We start from the raw sequence: 21,968 nt of genomic DNA, 5'->3' as shown, positions 1-21,968 counted from the left end.
TTCAGTCTTGATTAGTTTACCAATTTTAATCTACACAGAATTTACTTTTGGCTTTGTTGATGTTCTTTGTGTTGTGTATTTGTTTTTAATTTAATTATCTTCTTTATAATTACCTTTTTTGGATTTAATTTTGTTTTCTACCTTTTAAAGTTTATCTTTCTGAGAGGGAGAGTACGTGTGTGCGCACGAACACACGCATGCACACACACACACACACACACACACACACACACACACACAGAGCAAATGAGGGAGGGGCAGAGAGAGAAAGAATCCCAAGCAGGCTCTGCACTTTCAGCACTGAGCCCAACGTGGGGCTCATGAATGGTGACATTATGACCTGAGCTGAAATCAGGAGTCAGTCACTTATCTGACTGAGCCATCCAGGCACCCCTGTTTTCTACCTTCTTGAAATGGAAGCTTAGCTCACTGAATTTTAGCCTTTTTTTTTCTTTAATGTTTATTTTTGAGAGAGAGTACAAGTGGGGGAGGGACAGAGAGAGAAAGACACAGAATCTGAAGCAGGCTCCAGGCTCTGAGCTGTCAGCACAGAGCCCAATGCGGGGCTCGAAATCACGAACAGTGAGATCATGACCTAAGCCGAAGTTAGATGCTTAACCAACTGAACCACCCAGGCACCTCATCTTTCTTCTTTTCTAATGTATGTATTTAAATTTCCCACAAAGCAAGCCTTTCTGTTTTGCGTTTTTCATTGATCCCAGCTTATTTAGAAATTTAAAACTGTATTTTTAAATTCCTAAGCATATGGGGATTTTTCTAGTTATCTTGCCTAATTGCAATTGGGCTGGGAACACGTTTTATATGGTTTCAATCTTTTGAAATATGTTGAGACTTTATGGCTTGGCATAGGGTCAGCTTTTGTTAATGTGCCATCTGTGCTTGGATCATAATCCTTGGTTCATGATGCACTATCTTAGGTTGGGTTCCCCCAGAAATAGACTTTGAGGCAAGGCATTGGGAGATGACCCCAGAAAGCACTGGTAAGGCTGAGGGAAGTGAAACAGGAAGGGAAAGCAGTACATCAAGGCTGCATTATCAAGCAGATTATCACTGGGCAACAGCTTAATTCTCTGGGGAACTCTGGGAAACAGTGGAGAACATACCTTCCCACTCAAGAGGTGGGGGGTATTTATACACTAACCCCCATCAGTCATTTAGTTCAGGGTCACTTAGGGGACTGGAGTTTCAAATTCCCTGCTGCTTCCTGTTTGTCAGATACAGAGGCAGAGTGGACTTTGGTGGAGAGAAAGCTCTCTAGCAAAGAGCAGCTGCCTCAGTGCAGTTCACTTCAGTGGTAGCCACCCTGTGGCCATTCATTACAATGGCCACCACCCATTGCCACAGCCGCCATTGCCCCAGCCTGTCACGGCTGCCTTAACAGCAGCCACCATCATCTCAACTTCCTTTGCTGCCTGTCGCTGCTGCTGCCACCCATCACTGCATCCTGTCACAACTGCCATTGGTGGAGATATTGCAATAACAGGAATGCTTTCAAAATGCTTGACTCAGTTCACAAAGAATGACTACCTTCAACCAAGTAGGCCACCTAGAAGTGGTGGGCATGAAGGCTGAGGGAGTATTGAGAACAGTGTGGGGAGGGACAGGTGGCGGTGTATGGGGACGTGTGCAGATGCTGAAGTGGTTGAGTGAGCCGATGACCCTCAGGATTCTGAGGAGGCAGAAAATGGCAGTCAAGGGAGTGCAGAGGTGAGGAGGTAGGGTTTGTTAAGCAGAAAGCAGATGTTCAGCAATCTCCATTTCACCTTGGTGGTTGAACTGAGGATCTGTGCTTGCCTTCGAATATACTGACTTTGTTGATAAAGTCATCAGAATAAGAAATAAGTATTTCAGTCAGTACTTCCCTTCAGTGGGCAAGCAAGCACCTTATTTATGCTGTGAAAAGCTTTCAGTCAGAATATGCACAAATAGAACCAGATTCTCTAAGGAAGTTTATAACCCTGAAAGCAAGCAAGTTGGCAGGGCACCTGGCTGGCTCAGTTGGTAAAGCATGTGACTCTTGATCTCAAGGTCATGGGTTCAAACCCCATGTTGGGCATAAAGCTTTAAAAAAAAAAAAAAGAAAGAAAGAAAAAAAAAAAGCCAGCTGGCTTCTACCATAAAGTATGCTGCTTTTAAAAAGTCTGAGCCCACACCCTACAGCAATTAAATCAGAATGTCTTAGGGTGAGACCCAGACTTTGGTATTAAAAAATATATACCAAGGGGCACCTGGCTGGCTCAATCAGTAGAGCATGTGACTCTTGATCTCTGGGTTATGGATTCAAGCCCCATGTTGGGCATGGAGCCTACTTTAAAAAAAATGTCTATACTGATTTGAAAATCTATTTCAATGTGCAGGCAAGGATGAGAAGCGCTGTCCTAGTGGAATTTCTCAATTTTGGTTGACTGTGTTTTATAATATTAACGTGCTTGGAATTAAGGTTTGAAAGCTGTTGAGCCTATCTGGAAGCCCCTGATGACACAGAGAGCTGACGAGTGTCACAGTAGTCTTTCTTTTTTAACCCAATAAATATTTGCCAGTGAGGTGGTGACGTGAAACAAGGTCGGACCCAAATAATTTGAATCCCTTCTTTCTTCTCTGATGGGCCAGACATTATGGGGTGCATGGTATGTCAGGTCAGCTGGACAGAAGGAAAGAGTGTCACTTTGAAAAGTATTAAGAAGTGGCAAAAGCGTCAAGGATGTGGGGCACCTGGGTGGCTCAGTCGGTTGTGTGGCCGACTTCAGCTCAGGTCATGATCTCAGGGCTTGTGAGTTTGAGCCCCGCATCGAGATTTGCGCTGACAGCTTGGAGCCTGGAGCCTGCCTCAGATTCTGTGTCCCTCTCTTGCTCTGCTCCTCCCCCACTCATACTCTCTCTCTCTCTCTCTCTCTCTCTCTCTCTCTCTCTCTCTCAAGAATAAAAAAAAATAAAAAAAAAATGCCAAGGACATGGACAAGATTGTGTAACAAAGGGATCTGCCCTCCTGAGGCTCCCAAGGGCAGATGCCTGGACGGTTGATGGAGCTGCTCTTGCGCAGAGTGTGGGCAGATAGTCTAGTCCAAGGCAAATCTCGTACTTTCCAGGAGAAGTCACTGAGAATAACACCAGGACTGTGGAGGAGCAGTGCACGGTGCTGGTGAGGAAAAGGGGGAAGTGCAGACCAGAAAATGAAGACCAGAACAACCCCAAGCATCTGTACCCAGCAGAGCACAAGTCCCATGGAACCAGGCCCAGGCAAACGTGTATGTTCTTAAGATACATAAGATCTTAAGACACATTCTCTCTCTCAAAATGAATGTTCATTTATTTTGAGAGAGAGAGAGTACACATGAGCATGAGTGGGGGAGGGAGAGAGAGAGGATCCCAAGCGGGCCCTGTGCTGACAGAGGGCTCAATATGAGTTGAGTTTGGGGCTCACTCCCATGAATCATGAGATCTGACCTGAGCCAAAATCAAGGCGTGGACACTTAACTGACTAAGCCACCCAGGCACCCCTTTAAATGAAAGACTTTAAAAAAGAGAATGTAAACCCAATAGTACTGATTAAAAAGCAAATTATCTAGGTTGAAGAAAAAATAACGACATATTTTTTTCTTCTGACAATACGGTAAGTTTGCTTTTTCTCTTTCCTTTTACAGTAAGAATTCTCTAAACTGCCTGCAGTCTTGAGGACACCCTTCTTTTCTTCTATGTGGTGGTGAAACCAAAAATCCTAATTATTCCATGATCAGTGCTTTTGTCAAGAGGATACTGAGCTTGATGTCATCACATCGGACTGACACCAGGAATTAGTGTGATGTGGGCTTGCTGAGCTGCGCGTCAAAGCAGATTTTACGTAATGAAGTAAAAGCGATCAAGTAAAAAAAAATCTCATTAAATGCTTCTGTGAATTTTGAGGAAATGGAAATGTGACCAAAATGCACATTATGAACACCTCAGTGTCACAGGTAAGTAAATTACATCTCTGTTTTAGCAATGTTGTACAGAAGATGTCCAGGATGTCTAACAAGTAAGGTCTTTTCACTTTCCTTGCTAAGAAGCAGAGACTGAATGGGATGGGTTGCATGCCCGCCAAATATGCAGAGAAATAAGGAAAGTCTAGTTTGTCTTTGGATAAAGGATCAGCAATCTTCTACGTCTTCTGTGATTGCATTGCAGTAGTCATAGGAGTTAAGAAAGTTGATTGAAACTCCATTTTTCGAATCAAAGTACCTGAGAGCTAGGGGGCACATTTGTTGTTGCTGCCACACTGCAGTGGACTAACTATAGGAAGACTAACTATAGCATGAATAACTAACTACAAGAAGACCTGACAGAATCGGTTTTGCACCCTCAGGGGCCAACACATCTGTTTCCAGAATTTCCCCCTTTTGTTAGCCCACAGGACATTTGAGCTGCACTATCTGAATCTGGAAATGTGCAATATCTGAATCCTTAAGGGAAGGATACTGTGTGATAATGCCTGCTTGTTTGTGTGGTGTGCCCACCCCAGTTCAGTGGCGGCTAGTTTCCACTGAGCATTGGTGTCTTTGGGGGAGACCGAAAAGCTCCCGTTTTTGATAGATTTAGAAGTCCTCGCCCGTCTTATCCTGAACTTGTGAGATTCAGTCTCCGTGGGTGCTTTCATGTCTGCGCACCGTGCGCGAGCTCACATTCCTTTCTGCGCAGTTGCTTTCCTAATCCAGTTATACACATCCTCCCATTTGTCATTCACCTGCCTCAATCACCGGATCTGTGTTTCAGTGACATCTATGTCATGCTGCTGTTGTTACGTAATCATTCTCATTTTCATTGTCTGAACTCCTAGAAAACAGAGTCACGCTACTCAAAGTGCTAAAAGTTAGACTAGTGTGGTCTCTCTAGAGAGCACAACAGTTAACCCACAGTCGAAGACAAACTGTTGGCGCACCCGGGGGGCTCCGTTGCTTGGGCATCTGACTCTTGATTTCAGCTCAGGTCATGATCTCAAGGTTTGTGGGATTGGGCCTGGCGTCTGGCTCTGCATTGACAGTGCGAAGCCTTCTTGAGATTGATTCTTTCTCTCCCTCTCTCTCTCTGCCCCTCTCCACATGTGCACACGCTCTCTCTCTCTCTCTCTCTCTCTCTCTCTGAAAGATAAATACACATTAAAAAAAAAGACTATTAACACACAACTACAGTGCTCCTCAGCTGCACACATAAGTCCCATCATTCAGAGTGATGTGGCCATGCATGATTCATTATTTTGAGTCACAAAATATAGAGCAGGGGTGGGGTGGGGGTGGGGACAGCAACAGCAACTATGGAAAGTAGTCAACTTCTGAAGTTCAGTCTCCACTCAGACTTTTCTCCCAAACTCCACGCTTGCAATCAACTGCCTACCCAGTGTCTCTGTTTTGATGTCTTGAAACTTCTCAGCCTTACCAAGTTCAGACCTGAGCCCCCGATCCTGCTCCTAGAACCACTCCACCTTCAGCCCTCCCTAATTCAGGTGGTTCCGTTCTTCCAGCTCTTCAGGCCAGCTTGGAAGGCTCCTTGATTCCTGTTTTCTCAGCAGCCAGTGCGGTAGGAGATCCTGTTGGCCCCATCTTCAAACAGAGCCACACTTCCCGTTACCAAATCCAGCACCAGCCACTGTCACTCTCCCTGGGTTTCTGCAGCAGCCTCCTCCCTGCTCTCCCAATTTCTACTCAGCTCCCACCCCTGGGCAGGTTCTTAGTACGATGACCAGAGGGATCCCTTTGAATATGTAAGTCAGAATAGGGGCGCCTGGGTGGCTCAGTCAGTTGACCTTCTGACTTCGGCTCAGGTCATTATCTCAAGGTTTGTGAGTCTGAGCCCCACGTCGGGCTCTGTACTTTCAGCACAGAACTTCAGATCCTCTGTCCCCCCTCTCTCTGCTCCCCCATGCACGCATGCACACTCTCTCTCTCAAAAAGAAATAAACGTTAAAAAAATTGCTTTAAAATATGTAAGTCAGAATAGATGTCACTTCTCTAAAACTGCCGAGGCATGTCATGTTACTCAGAGCAAAAGCCAAAGTCCTTACACTCACCTCTAAAACCTGTGTGATCTGGGCACCCTCCTCATCATTACTTCTGACCTCGTTTCCTTCCAGGTTCCCGGCCACATGGAATTCTTCCTGCTCTTTGAACACTGCAGACTTGGCCCTGCCTCAGGGACTTTGCATAATTGTTTCACTGGAAAACTTCTCCCAGATAAACATGTGACTGTCACCTGTAGGTCTTTTCTCAGATGTCACCTTCTTTCCGTCCGACTTAGCATAGACACCTACCTCTTACCCTGAACTTCTTCACCCCATCGCCTCTTTTCATATAAGGCACTTATTTATTGGACTTACTGTTTATTGTCTGTCTCATCCACTAGAATGGGGCAAGAATTTTTGTCTCATTTGTTCCCTGGTATATTCAATGCATTTAGAATAGTGTCTAGTACATAGTAGGTGCTCAATAAGTGTTTTAGAATGAATGAAGAAGGTGGTCACCATCCTCTGTTTGGATTATATCCTGGGAAGTACGGCTGTAGTTGTCGTGAGGTACAGGGTCCCCAGAATAGTGGTGAGTGGTGGGCTGAGGTCAGGGGCCTAGTGGTCACCTGCAGCTGTGTCTCACCTCCTGCCCTAAATGGTGCTAGCCAGGTTGATCAAGGTTGTGGCACTGTCTGGGGAAGAAGGTTCAGAGGAAATATAAGTATTAGAAGACAATCAGATCCCTCAAAGGTGGTCAGATAAGCGGAGTGATGGCAGAAGGTTGTGCTAGGTTGGGTGGTAGAGAATGCCCGTTGAGAAAATGACGTTTGTTTGTTTTTTAAACGTTTATTTTTGTGAGGGATGAGGAGGGGCAGAGGCAGAGGGTGGCGGGGGGAGGGGGGCATGCGGGGCACAGAGGCTCCAAAGCAGGCTCTCCACTGGCAGCAGAGAGCCCAATGCGGGGCTCGAACTCAGGAACCCTGAGATTAAGACCTGTGCTGAAGTTGGATGCGTAACTGACTGAGCCACCCAGGTGCCCCAAGAAGATGACATTTGAGCAAAGGACTTGGTGACAGGTACTGGGTGTGGGGTCAAATCCTAGTTAGGAGGGGGGGAGGCAGCAATGGGGTATGGTAAGTTTATTTCTCTGCTCGACAAGTAATGCTCTAGAGCTCAGATTCCTCCATGTGACCTTCTGTACCCATTGAGCAGATGAAGGAAGAGAGAGAGCTTGAGGACCACAGGGAGAGTTTTTAGGGGCCAGCTCTAGCCGTGCTGCTGTACATCACTACTGCCATCAACCAGAACTCAGCCCTGCTTCAGCACAAGGCATGCCGGGAAATGTGGCCTACCTGTGCGCTCCAGAGGAAAAGCGAGTGAGCACTCGGCCTTGTCTCTGCCACACTAGAGACCTTGCACAATTTGGGGCGGATACTCAGTGCGAAACACATGGAGCAAGGGGCATCCACTGGTGTGGATGGAGGAGATGTGTGGCCTAGAGCAGCCTTTCTGGAAGGAATGTGGAACTGTCTTGCTCCATCTATCGGAATTTATGCGACAGAAACGTGCGTACAAACATGAATGTACAGGAAAGACCTTGCAGTATAGTTTTTAATAATGAATAGTTGGAAACATTGGACAAATAATGGTTTGTCTATAAAATGGGATACATATAATAATTTAGAAATGAAGATAGATCTCCTTATATTATCATTTGAACATATGTCTAGCGAAATGCAAATTATAATATCTCAGAATATTCATACACCAATTTTAAAAATAAGTAATACTTGCATGTGGTCCCAAATTCCAAAGGTACAAAAGGCTGTGCATTGCACAGTCTTTGCTCATGCTTTGGGTCACTGAGTTCCTGTCTTTGCAGGCACCTAGTGCTACCAGTTGCTTGTATCTCCTTGCAAAGCATCTTACACATACACCAGCAAACGCATTTATAGGGGGGCACACTCCCCCATATATATGTCTGTGTATTTTTATTGCCCCCTTTTGTATACAAATGCTAACTTACTACACATGTTCTTCTTCACCTTCCTTTTATCACTTAAAGATTTAACTTGGCAACCATTCCATATCACTACATAAATAATTCTCTCGTTCTTTTTATGGCTTCATCATATTTCCATATATGGATATACAAAAGGAATTACTTTTAAAAATAAGTATTTTTACATAGAGCTGTATAAAAGGTATCCACAAACTTCATAGCTCTTGCAGAAGTCAAATGACGTCCATGTGGTTATACTTTTTCCGTCCTCATCCCTGCAGCTCTGGACGGCTGACCCCTGACAAGGACTCTCTCCTTGATCAAATTTTAATCAGGTTCCTCTGGGCCTCTCTTTGACTAAATCTCAGCTTTGACCCCCCCCCCCATCCTGTGTCTGGCCTTCCCAGCCCAGTCTCAGCAAAGAATTCTACGTAGTCGGTTTAGTGAGAATCTCCTCACCTTTGATATCTACTCAAATTCCTCATGCCCTACCTTTGATTCTTGGTAAAGGCAAGAATAGTTGATGTCCCCTCTTAGTAATTTTCCATCCACCGACACTCTGTTGGCTGCACATCCCCGCTTGGCCTTGGATTCAGAGTTGAGCCAGATCTTGCTCCCCGGTTGCCATATCCCTATTGCAATAGCCCGAATAAAGTCTTCCTTACTGTTTTAACAAGCGTCAGATGATCTTTTCTTTAACTGCCCTACTACTTTCTTGAACCCCTTCTTCCTTTGTCTTTCTTCACACACACTCTGCAGGTCTCCTCCTCCTTCTCTGGCTGTTCCTCCTCCTTCTCCCACCCAGCCATCATGTGGTGGTATTTTTCAAGGCCTAAACCCCATCTCTTCTATTCTCTACTCTCTGCAGTGATCGCATTCATTATAGAGCATATTAAATCACTGGCTCGTAGATTGTTATCACTAGCCCAGGCCCCTGCCATGGGCTTTCACTTGACTGCATAGACTTTTCCTTAGATTTTTTTTTTTTTTTTTTTCTTAGATTTCTTGACGGGAACACTCAGCCCCAAGCTGTCTTCCCAAGCTTGTAATTTCCCTCGGCCGCCACGCTCTCTTTTGCTACAGCATCGTGGACCCTGGGCCCGGGGTGCTTTTGCTCTCGATGGCTCAGTGTGCTCAGTTAATTGCTACTCATCATTCAGACCTGAGCTCAGTCAGTCCAGAGCCCCTCAGAGTCTTCCCTGTCCCTGCCCTCTTCACAGGCCCAGATTCCACTTCTGTGTGTTTTCATAGCAATACCTAAACCTCTCATTCGTGACCTCCCTTGAAAAAGGAAACATCAGCCAGATCTGGGTTGAGAGATACCATGTGAAGTGACTGTTTTGGACTCTTCAAAAACATCAGTATCATGAAAGAAAATACCCACGGAACAGGGCTTGATTAAAAGAGACTGAAGAGGGGCGCCTGGGTGGCACAGTCGGTTAAGCGTCTGACTTCAGCCAGGTCACGATCTCGCGGTCTGTGAGTTCGAGCCCCGTGCCGGGCTCTGGGCTGATGGCTCAGAGCCTGGAGCCTGTTTCCGATTCTGTGTCTCCCTCTCTCTCTCCCCCTCCCCCGTTCATGCTCTGTCTCTCTCTGTCCCAAAAATAAATAAACGTTGAAAAAAAAAATTAAAAAAAAAAAAAAAGAGACTGAAGAGATACTACCCTTGTGCGGGCAGTCTCTCAAAGCCATTATTTGGACAGTTGGGGACATTTGAATAAGGACTGGATATTGGATAAAAGTATTGAAGAAATGTTACGTGTCTTGGGTTTGATAATGATATTGAGTTAACATAGAAGAATGTCCTTCTTAGGAGATACATGTTGAAGTGTGTAGGGTTGAAGTCTCATAACTTACTCTCAAGCAGTTCAGGAAAAAAATGTGTTTATATATCCCTATACCTATATCTAAGTTTAGATATGTGCCTATACCTATCCTTCATATACATGTATATTTATACATAAGTACATGTATATTTACATGTTACATATAAACAGGTATCTACAGCTATATCTGTCTAGAAAGAACAAATACGGAAAAAGGCTGAGAATTGATGAATCAAGGTGAAGGGTATGCTGTACTGTCCTTGCAGCATTTTGTAGGTTTGAAATTTTCCAAAATAAAAAGTTGGGGGGAAATGAATGATCACATAAAGTACAAGAAGCGTTGGAGAAGAACTTCTTGATGACTGTTGTTCAGGCCATCATCATCTTCTTTTTTTTTTTTTTTTTTTCAGTTTATTTATTCATTTTGAGGGGGAGAAGGGCAGAGAGCGAGGGGGACAGGGAGAGGGAGAGAATCCTAAGCAGACTCGGCACTGTCAGTGTGGAGCCCAATGCGGGGCTCAAACTCACGAAACGTGAGATCATGACTTGAGCTGAAACCAAGAGTCAGACGCTTAACCAACTGAGCCACCCAGTCGCCCCTATCATCCTCTTTGTTTTTAGCTACAGTCCAGAAAAATTGCTTTTTCTAAAAAAAAAAAAAGAAAAAGAGAAAGAAAAAAAAATCTAAGACACAATGTAAAGTACAATCCAACTGATAACACCTTAACTTAAATGGCTCAACATCATTTCAATCCAGTAGCCTTACAAACTCTGGATAACATCATTTTCTTAATCAAATATTCCAACTCTCTACTTGGCCAAGTACCACTCACACATTTGTCTTTCAAAAAGAAATTAAAAGGAAAAAGATTTGGTGGCATTATTGTTGCTGCCCAGTATCCTAAGCCTTGACTGTATACAATTCCCCTTTTGTTCATTTTATTTTACTTACTTATTTATTTTTATTATTATGTTTATTTTGAGAGACACAGAGAGAGAGAGACAGAGGGAGAGAGTGAGTGGGGGAGGGGCAGAGAGAGAGGGAGACACAGAATCGGAAGCAGGCTCCAGGCTCTGAGCTGCCAGCACAGAGCCCGACGCGGGACTCAAACCCATGAGTGTGAGATCATGACCTGAGTCGAAGTCGGACGCTCAACTGACTGAGCCACCCAGGCGCCCCTCGTTTTGCTCATTTTAAAGATGAAACAAGGACTCTGTTAATCTTGTGCTAGTCTTGTCTGGGGAGGGACAATGCTTCACCCTTGCTGTGATCCCTCACACGGTTCCCATTTTCTGCATATGCAACCATTTACTCAGATGCAGATCCTGTAGCTTACATCATGTCATGTTTATGAGCTCTGCACACTGGTTGCATCCTTCAGGCTTTTAATTCCTTGCAGTTCACCCCTACAGTTTCCTGAACCATTGCGTGTGAAGAAGAGAGTTGGTTTTCTTCTTTTTGTTGTGAAGGGATTACCCACTCCCCACCCCTTGACTGCCATAGCACTGAATGGAGAATTCAACCTTCTTTCCCAACAAGATAGGAAAGGGGGAAGGCATGATAATAGGAGGACAGAAATACCACGTTTTTTTTACCCACCAAATTAAAATTTTATATTTCCGCTTTTTCTGATCAGATGCCTGTCCTCTATTCAATTGTATGTATGTACCTGTGACAGATCTTAATTTAACTTTTAAGTGTTCCTTGAGAATTTGGGAATTTTATGACAGCATTTTATTAATGTCCTCTAAGTCTGAAATTTTCATTAGAGGATGTTGGTTTTTGTCTCTCATGAATTTATGGATTCACATCATGCACAGGAAAAAATTATGTGGATGTTCTTCCTCATGGGGAGATGCCTTTCCTGCCCCTGCTGCCCAGGCTGCCATGTGCATGGGGCTTTCCTAGGCATCAAGGCCACCTTGGTTTGGAGAAATGCCAGAGGTGGAAGCATCAGCTGGGCCATGCTTTCATTCTACTTGTCTACATTTGATTGAAGTCCAAGGAAATTTCAGTTCATGGAGAAGACATCTCATAATCTGTGTTCATGGAGAATAACACCAAGTGGAATCACCTTGAAACAGGCTTGTAATAGCTGCACAGAGCAACATGGCCTTCCCCCCACCCGCATTTTCACATAAAGGGGTCAGATTTCCAGAAGAGTAAGTCTGCCTATTGTTTTTAAACCACTTTAAACTCATTGTCTTGGTAATGTCCCCAGCCCTGAAGAGAGGCTGAAAGTCCACCTCAACTTGAGCAGATAGTGACCTGGTCTCATTAACTTCCTTTGGGAGAGCTGTTCTCTTACTTCCCATTTAAACCATAGATCCTGAGGCACTGGGTGACTCAGTCCATTAAGCGTCTGACATCAGCCCAGGTCATGATCTCACAGTTTGTGAGTTTGAGCCCTGCATCAGGCTCTGTGCTGACAGCTCAGAGCTGGAGCCTGCCTCGGATTATGTGTCTCCCTCTTTCTCTGCCCCTCTCCTGCTCATGCTCTGTCTCTCAGTCTCTCAAAAATAAATAAATGTTAAAAAAAATTCTTTTTTAATACAAAATAAACCATAGGTCTTATCCAGCATTTTCTACCTACCAGATTTGGCAAGGGGAAAAAAAAAAGAGATTAATTGCTTAGATCACAAAGCAGAGTTAGGCAGCTACCAGCTGGCCCCCAACATTCTCAACCAAGGCAAGAGTGTAACGGGGGCCCTGCACCAATACATTCAATATTTACAAAGTCAAAGTGACAAGATGCTAAATGAAATATGTCTTATCCTCCTCCCATGATAAACACATATTTACATTAACAGAATCAAAAAACATGTATAGGGTGCCTGGGTGACTCAGTCACTTAAGCATCCGACTTCAGCTCAGGTCATGATCTCATGGTTCATGAGTTCAAGCCCTTCATGGGGCTCTCGCACAGAGCCAGCTTTGGATCCTCTGTCTTCCTCTATCTTTGCTCCTCCTCAGGTCACATGTAGGTGCATGCACTTCCTCTCTCTCTCTAAAATAAATAAACATTAAAAAAAACACCCCAATGTATAAAGCTGTGGCTATAGACGATAAAAGTTGACAGCATATCATAGGTGACTCCATTTAACATTTACTGCTCATGTCTGGGTGATTGATGATGGTTGGAGGAATAATAAAATAAAGACAAGTAGAATTCAGATTTATTAAATATTTTGTTAAATTATTTTTTGCCTTCATTTCAGCAAAACCCCTGACTTGTTAAAATCAGGATTTTTACTGAATTTGAGAAGAAGCAAGAAACTGGGTTCTAAGTGGGTGCTTTTCACTCTTGTGAAATACATTGTTACGCAAGAACCCATGGTAGTCACGGTATCATACATTTCTGGTGGGAATATAAAATGGTGCCACTGCTTCAGAAAACAGCCTGGCACTTCCTCAGAAAATTAAACATGGAGTTACCATATGACCCAGCAATTCCCCTCCTAGGTATATTCCACCCGAAAGAGTTTAAAACACATGTTCACACAAAAGTTTGTGCAAGAGTGTTCATAACAACATTATTCATAATAACGCAACAGTGGGAAAAACCCAAGTATTTATCAACTGATGAATAGACAAACAGAATGAGCTATCTCTGTATGATGGAATGTTATTCAGCCGTAAATAACAAGGGGTGAGGGGCGCCTGGGTGGCTCAGTCGGGCGTTCGACTTCGGCTCAGGTCATGATCTTGCGGTCCGTGAGTTCGAGCCCCGCTTTGGGCTCTGTGCTGACAGCTCAGAGCCTGGAGCCTGTTTCAGATTCTGTGTCTCCCTCTCTCTCTGACCCTCCCCCGTTCATGCTCTGTCTCTCCCTGTCTCAAAAATAAATAAACGTTAAAACAAAATTTAAATAACAAGGGGTGAAATACTGCTACATGCTACAACATGGATGAACCTTGAACACATCATGTTAAGTAACAGGAGGTGGTCACAAAGGACTATATACTGTATGATTCCATTTATATGAAATGGCCGGAGAATAGGCAAATCCAGAGACAGAAAAGTAGATTCATGGTTGCCAGGAACTAAGGTGAGGGAGGAATGGGGAGCAAATGTTCATGAATGTAGGGTTTCTTTTTGTGTGTTTGTTTCGTTTTCCCTTTTTTTTTTTTTTTATTGTTTTAAATGCTTCAAGTTTTTATTTAAATTCAAGTTAGTTAAAAGTACAGGGTTTCTTATTGGGGGTGATAAACATGTTCTGGAATTAGTTGGGATTATTGTACAACTTTGTGAATATACTATAAACCAAATTAATAGGTTGAATTTTAAAAGGTTGAATTTTATGGTGTGTGAATACTATCTCGAAAAAGATTGCTATTAAAAAAGCCCACACGGGGCGCCTGGGTGGCTCAGTCGGTTAAGCGGCCGACTTCGGCTCAGGTCACGATCTCGCGGTCCGTGAGTTCGAGCCCCGCGTCGGGCTCTGTGCTGACAGCTCAGAGCCTGGAGCCTGTTTCGGATTCTGTGTCTCCCTCTCTCTGACCCTCCCCCGTTCATGCTCTGTCTCTCTCTGTCTCAAAAATAAATAAACGTGAAAAAAAAAATTAAAAAAGAAAAAAAAGCCCACAAATTTTGGGGTGCCTGGGTGGCTCAGTCGGTTAAGTGACTGACTTTGGCTCAGGTCATGATTTCGCGGTTCATGAGTTCAAGCCCCGCATCAGGCTCTGTGCTGACAGCTCAGAGCCTGGAGCCTGCTTTGGATTCTGTGAGTCCCTCTCTCTCTGTCCCTCCCCTGCTCATGCTCTGTCTCTCTCAAAAATAAACATTAAAAAAAAAACCTCACAAATTTTAAAAAGCTAGCTCGTTCCCTCCTTCATCCATTCAGTCTGTCAGTCAGACGTTTATTGAGCATCTATAAAGTGCTAGGTGGTGTTTTAAGTGCTGGGATTACCTGTATCAGTGAACAAAACAGACAAAATTCCCGGCCCTTGTGAAGGTGATAAATTAGAAGAGAGCACAAGCAGAAAATTTTAGTTCAAGTGTTAGAAAGAGGATCTGGAAGAAGTAAAATGTTTGCAAGTAAGTGTGTTGTCAAAAATTCGTGGGAAATTTCATAACAGAGTCTCTGTTGAGTCTCTGTTGGGCCCAGAAAAAAACAAAAACAAAAAACAAAAACAATCCTCCTAGCGTTCCTGACAATTATAGTCATGTTCTCAGACTTCAGAAAGCATGGAAATCTCTGGAAAGTCTGAATAAGAATGGAGATTGCCCAGAATTCTGTCTGGTTCCTTAGGCTTCTACATTTAATTACACTTTTCATTACAGAGAATTTATTTAAAAATTTTTTTAAATGTTTATTTATTTTTGAGAGAGAGATAGAATGTGAGTAGGGGAGGCAAGGAGAGAGAGGGAGATGCAGAATCTGAAGCAGGCTCCAGGCTGCTCAGAGCTCAGATGCAGGGCTCAGAGCCTGATGCAGGGCTCAAACTCACAAATGGTGAGATCATGACCTGAGCTGAAGTTGGACTCTTAACCAACTGAGCCACCCAGGCGCCCTCATTATGGAGAATTTAAAACAAATACAAAGGTAGGCTAGAATGGGGAACACCCATCCAGCCCCAGTGACAACTCTGGAAGACCAACTGCAATAAGGGCTGAAGGGCCTTTCACCAAGGTTCTCAACCTCATCACAATGGACACTTTAGGCACTATAATTCTTTGCAGGGGCGTGGGGAGGTCCCAGGCACTGTAATGTGTTTATCACCATCCTGGCATCTACCCACTAGATAACCAGTGGCATCCCAACCCTCAGTCATGGAAATCAAAAATGTCTCCAGACGTTGTCATATGTCTCCTGGACGAAAAAAATCACTCTTGGTTAAGAACCATCACTTTATTTTTAAAATTAATGTATTACTATTTTCTTGATTGAAGTATAGTTGACACACAGTGTTACATTAGTTTCAGGTGTATGACATAGTGATTCAACAGTTTTATACATTATGCTGTGCTCACCACAAGTGTAGCTCCCGTGTGTCACCAGGCATTGCTATTACAATACCATTGACTACATTTTCTACGCTGTACTTTTCATCCCCCTGACTTATTTCATAACTGGAAGTCTGTACCTCCCACTCCCCTTCCTCCATTTTGCCCATCCCCCTACCCCCTCAGCTCTGGCAACCATCAGTTTTTTTTCTGTACTTATGAGTTTGTTTCTGCTTTGTTTTGTTTTTTTTTTTTTAGATTCCACATATAGGTGAAATCATATGGTATTTGTCTTTCTTTGTTTGACTCATTTCACTTAGCACAATACCCTCTACATCCATCCGTGTTGTCACAAATAGTAAGATCTCATTATTTTTTATGGTTGAGTAACATTTCATTGTGTATAACATCTTTTTAAAAAATTTTTAATGTTTATTTTATTTATTTTGAGAGAGAGAGAGCGAGCAAGCAAGCAGGAGAGAGGCAGAGAGGATCCCAAGCTGGCTCCACACTGTCAGCATAGAGCCCAGTGTGGGGCTCGAACCCACAGACTGTGAGATCATGACCTGAGCCGAAATCAAGAGTCGGATGCTCAACCAACTGAACCCCCTAGGTGTCCCTATACCACATCTTATTTATTCATTCATCTCTCAGTGGACACCTAGGTTGTTTCCATATCTTTGCTACTGTAAATAATACTGCAGTAAATACAGGGTACATATTATATCTCTTCTAATGAGTCTTTTTTGTTTTCTTTGGATAAATACCTAGTAGTGGAATTATTGGATCACATAGTATTTCTAATTATTGAGGAGCCTCCATACTGTTTTCCACAGTGGCAACGCCAATTTAGATTCCTACCCAACACGCACAAGGGAAGAACCATTGCTTTAGATGATATTCTAAGTCATGTTTTTTCTAACTCTTGGCCTGTCCCCAGTGGATTAGCCATCGGTTCTGTTACTTAGAAAACTACTGACTCTTTGGGCTGCAGACTGAGAACAAATTGTAGTTAATGATTCAGCATACTGGACACATAGTAAGGACCCTTTCTCTGAGGAGACTGATTGGAGTCAAGGTGCTGGTCCACCCTGTGTGGTCCACATTGCCTCCTGAACCCACAGTCATACTGAACATGGCACTACATCCACCATCCTACATTGGACACAAAGTTGAGGACCCTGCTTCTGATGCAGAAGCCTCCACTACATGCAAGACTTGTGACTTCTGCCAAAAGTTGGCCCCTTTATTTAACAGTGAAGGAATCCACAGGACAGGGGCATTGGCTCTACCCATTCTTGATGGATTGCCTACACTGGACCTTTGACTCTCGTTTTTTTGGCTTCCAACAGTGCTTCACCATTGTTACACTTTTTTAGGTTATGATGTTGCTGGTCCAGTCTCATTAGCTGACTCTAGGCATACCATTGTGGTGTTTGAAACCAGACTATCATGTATTTGGCTTTCTGGATTATTTGCAGGTTGACAGTGGTGCACCTTTTGTAACAAAGCCTGCAAAGCCACCCAACAAGGGACTGAGAGTCCAAGTATTCAATGAATCTATATGCTCTCTATCATCCACAGGCTTGTGGTATTGTTGAGCTTTGAAACACTCTCCTTGGAAATCAACTCACAAAGATTTCAGACTCTACCTCTCTCATCTCCTCCTTGTCTAAATACCTCAGTAAGGCAGTTTGGTCACTGTGATGTTTTTGTAGTATGTCAGCTTGGCTAGACTAAACCATATTTCTGAATTCCCATAGCTCAGTGTTGGCCTCCTCTGATGGCAGATTGGATACTCATCAATGTCATAGCATACCAGCCTTTGTGAGGGAAAAGCCATTCTGTTGAACCCAAGCATGGACTCCATTACCCACTATGGCCAAGCCATCTCATACATGGACTATTCCATGTACACTCTTCTCACTTGTACATGGGCCTATTGAGCATTGGCATCACCACCTGATTAAATTTGTGAAAATCTATCATTGAATTTTGTGCAGGCCAAACATATAAGTTAAATGAAAATATGTTGGTGATCACCAGGTCTGCATCTTTTGAGCTTTGGATGGTGGTGGTTCTGGATGGTGGTAACAAGAGATAGGGATTCCCCCAGGGATAGGGCATTGATTTTTGGTTGAGTATTTAAGGTAGAGGTAGGGAGGAGCAGTTCTAGAATCTTTCACTTGGCCTGTCCCATCACAATAGGCTTTATTCTTTGGGTCAGGAAAGAAATGTGGGGATTTCACCAGCTGGGAAATATATCTGATGTGACTGGGGAAATAACCACAAGATTAGTTCAAGGTCTCACCTGGCCCACTGTGAGATGGACTTCAGCCAAAACTCTATCTGCTGATCTCCATAAGCTCTTTCCTTTCCACTGGATGGGGCACTTTGGCTTTCCAAAGATTAGGTTCAGATATGAGGCAATATCCACAATATGGCAGCTAGTGGGATGAGCACGGCTTTAAAAATGACGAGAATCTGATTCTTGGCCTCACTTTTTTCCAGTTTTTTTTGGGGGGGGGGTTGGGGAGGGCAAGGGGAGGAGGAGAAGAGGCAAGGTTTTTAAGCTCTCTGAGCCTGTTTGCTTATCAGTAAGATGGAGCTAAAAATACTCATCAGATTGTTGTGAGGATATGGCAAGACCACTTACATCAAGTGTTTTAAGTGCTGCCTAGAATGTAGTCTAATGACCATGAATACCATTTACTTCTTTTTTTTAAATGTGTTTTTAAGTTTATATTTTGAGAGAGAGAGAGAGAGTGAGAGAGCCGGAGAGGTAGAGAGAGAGGGAGAGAGAGAGAATCCCAAGCAGGCTCTGCACTGTCAGTATGGAGCCTGATATGGGGCTCGAACTCACCAACTGTGAGATCATGACCTGAGCTGAAATCAAGAGTCAGACACTTTAACCAACTGAGCCACCCAGGCGCCCCCATTTACTTCTTTTGGAAGGAGAGTGCAAACCTGAGTTGTTATCATTCCTTCATCAATATTTTGATAACTTACATTCCATAGCATTTTGATTTTTCTAATTTAATTTCAAAGGTTTTACATCACTTAATTATTCATAATATTTCTTGAAAGTAGATTTGAGCTGGTACAAACTCCCCTTGAGATTTTAGATACTTAGACCCAGAGAATATAGATGATTTGCTCCTTATTTTCACACAATGAGCCATACAGTTTAACTTACATTTTGAAAATACATTTGTACTCCTATCCTAGAACTTAATTTAGCAAGTTATTTCTTTTAAAAGTTGGTGAGAGGGGCGCCTGGGTGGCTCAGTCGGTTAAGCGTCCGACTTCAGCTCAGGTCACAATCTCGCGGTCCGTGAGTTCGAGCCCCACATCGGGCTCTGGGCTGATGGCTCAGAGCCTGGAGCCTGCTTCCGGTTCTGTGTCTCCCTCTCTCTCTGCCCCTGCCCCGTTCATGCTCTGTCTCTCTCTGTCTCAAAAATAAATAAAACGTTAAAAAAAAAATTAAAAATTAAAAAAAAAAGTTGGTGAGAGTGTAAGAAATTTTGCTCCAACCAGAGCTACTAGGAGTATAAACTGGGAAAGCATGTCTGCAAGATTTAATACAACCAAGAAAAATACCAGTAACTTTAATGCAGCAGTTCATCGTCTAGAAATTCATGTATTTTGTCCTTTTTGTAACTTAAGTTACTTACATGGATCTTTCACTTTTAGCCTTTATTTTTCTCTAACATGAGCATTTAGGGCTATAATATCTAGACAGTGTTTGTGATATGGTAGCATTATCATTGTTTTTCATTTCTGCATCCTAAGTGATTTCCACTTCTTCTTTGACACATGAATATTGAGAAGTTACTTCATGAGGAGATGCCTGGCTGGCTTAGGGGGTAGAGTCTGTGACTTGATCTCAGGGTGGTGAGTTTGAGCCCCACGTTGAGCATGGAGCATACTTAAAAATAAATAAAATAGAAGTTACTTCATGAATTTGCAAATATGGTGTTTTTCTACTTTTCTTTTGGTTAACACTTTCTAACTTAATTGAATTATGGTCAAGGAGTGACACCAATCCTTTGAGATTTGGTGAACAATGTTATGTGGGATCTTTTTTCGTAAAAGCTCGATGTGAAATTCAAAACAATGTGTGCTCCACAACTGTTGTTCCATTTTTGCCCCAAAGATAATGCCTTTGGCTGCCAAGTTTAGTCAATATAGTAACATCTTGATCAAAATATTACAGAAAGTGATGTGTAAAATATCCCATAGATAGTAGCATTGTGAATTCCTGCTTGTAGTTCTGCCCACTTTTTATTTATATACAGTATTTTATGCTATTCAGTTAGGTTCACAGAAGTTTGTATTTATTTCATGTTCTGGTGAATTAAACCTTTTATCATAATGGAGTGATCCTCTTTATCTCTAGTAATGCTTTTTTGCCTTAAATTCTATTTGGTCTGATAATAACATAGCCACATCTGCTTTCTTTTCCTTAGTTTGTCTAAGTACATCCTTTTGCATTCCTTTACTATAAATCTTTTAAGTGAAAATTTTCAGTTATTTATATTATGTATATTCTATTATAATTTATATGATAATCAGTGACCCGTTTGGAATACTTTGGTCATCTTCTTTTGTGCTTTATATTTTGCCTTTTCTTCTAGTTCTATTCATCTTTGGCTTCTTTTGTACTGGTGAAATACTGTTATAGAATTCCTTTTTTTTTCCTTTGTACAAGTGTGGGATTTCTATTTCTAGTCTAATAATTTTTACCTTAGGTATTTTGACATTCACAATTAACTTATTAAAGTCCAAAATTAGTGAATAGCTTTACCATCCTTCACATCATGCAAGGATATTTGAATACACTAGCCTCACATCCTCTCCCCCTTATTTTGTTGTTCATCTTGTTATTTTAAGCCTGGCAGACATTTTTATTATGTTTTGCACCACAAGTGTTCTTCATTCTTTCCTTTGATCTTTTTTCTGGATTGCTTTCCATCTGTACTGCAGCTCTGTTGGAGGCAGACCCTCTACTTTGTTAGCTTGGAATGTCTTCATTTTGCTTTCATTCTTCAAGGGTACTTTTATTGATTACAAAATTCCAAGTTGACAGTCTGTGAAAAAAAAAAGCATTAACAGGTTGGCTCAAGACCGCTATCTTTAGAAAGGACTGCTTACGAGGATGGCCCGTGGCTGGCATGTGGGCCCTTGGATTTCAGAAGTGTTCCCATCATTCCCTGACTGACAAGAATGGCTTACTGTGTCGAAACTGTACCATATGGTCTATGTTGAACATCTGCTCTCCTACTGGGAGTCTGGAATTTTGATCTGTGCTAGACAGAGGTGCCTACGTTCCCAGTTCCCAGTACAAATCTTACGCCCCGAGCCTCTAATGAGCTTCCCTGGTGGACAACATTTTACACATGTTGTCACAACTCTGCTGGAAGAATCGAGCGTGTCCTGTGTGACTCCCCTGGGAGAGGACTCTTGGAAGCTTGCACCTGGTTTCCTTTGGACTGTGCCCCACGCACCATTTCCTTTTTTGTTGTTTGTTTTTGTTTGTTTGCTTGTTTTTTTGTTTTGCTTTATGTCTTTTTACTATAATGAATGAGTCCGACTATACGCTGAGTCCTGTGAGACCTCCTGGTGAATTGCTGAACCTGAAGGTGCCCTGACACACCGTCATTTCACCTCAGAACACTGGGTATATTCCATCATTTTCTGGCTTCCGATCTTGCTGGTGAGAAGTCAGCTGAAAGTCTAGATGCTATCCTGATACTCTCAGCTCAAGCACAGTGGCTGTCATACGGTGGGAACTCAAATACTTGCCCAAAAATGGTGAAGGAAGGGATTCTACAAGAAGAGGCCTTAGAATGTTAAATACCCAGAGACGTTCCTGTTCATCATAACTTGTGACCCAGGCTGCCTGAAGGATTACTCGGGCCTGGAATTGAAGCTTTCTCCAGGAAGAAAGATTCTTTACAACACATAAATAGGGGTACCTGGGTGGCTGAGTAGGTTAAGCGTCCAACTTTGGCTCAGGTCATGATCTCATGGTTTGTGAGTCCAAGCCCCGCGTCGTGCTCTGTGCTGACAGCTCAGAGCCTGGAGCTGCTTCGGATTCTGTGTCTCCCTCTCCCTCTGTCCCTCCCTGCTTGTGCTCTGTCTCTCTGCCTCTCAAAAATAAACAGTGAAAAAAAAATGTTTTTTTAAATACAATACATCAA

The 21,968-nt window shown here is 42.9% G+C and overlaps 1 protein-coding gene and 1 non-coding gene across 5 annotated transcripts in view; both read left to right on the top strand.

The window, feature by feature from the left end:
- CHCHD5 (coiled-coil-helix-coiled-coil-helix domain containing 5) overlaps positions 1-21,968 on the top strand; it is a 45,238-nt gene that overhangs the window by 6,588 nt on the left and 16,682 nt on the right. The window contains exons 4-5 of one of the 4 annotated variants that reach the window (XR_007151064.1): positions 3,663-3,971; positions 7,205-8,667. Coding sequence is in view for 1 of the 4 variants with exons in the window: in XM_047853625.1 (XP_047709581.1) it covers positions 3,663-3,665 (3 nt within the window). In the remaining 3 variants the exon portion in view is untranslated. Of the gene's footprint in view, positions 1-3,662; positions 5,055-6,121; positions 6,847-7,204; positions 8,668-21,968 lie in introns of those variants that run through there. The other 3 variants (XR_007151063.1, XR_007151062.1, XM_047853625.1) reach the window with 3 other exon arrangements.
- TRNAK-CUU (transfer RNA lysine (anticodon CUU)) lies at positions 2,005-2,077 on the top strand. Its single transcript has one exon. It is a non-coding gene; the product is annotated as a tRNA-Lys (tRNA).

Source organism: Prionailurus viverrinus, chromosome A3, assembly GCF_022837055.1.
Source record: "Prionailurus viverrinus isolate Anna chromosome A3, UM_Priviv_1.0, whole genome shotgun sequence".
Lineage (NCBI taxonomy): Eukaryota > Metazoa > Chordata > Mammalia > Carnivora > Felidae > Prionailurus > Prionailurus viverrinus.
The sequence above is the reverse complement of the archived record's forward strand: the minus strand, read 5'-3'. Positions and strand labels throughout refer to the sequence as shown.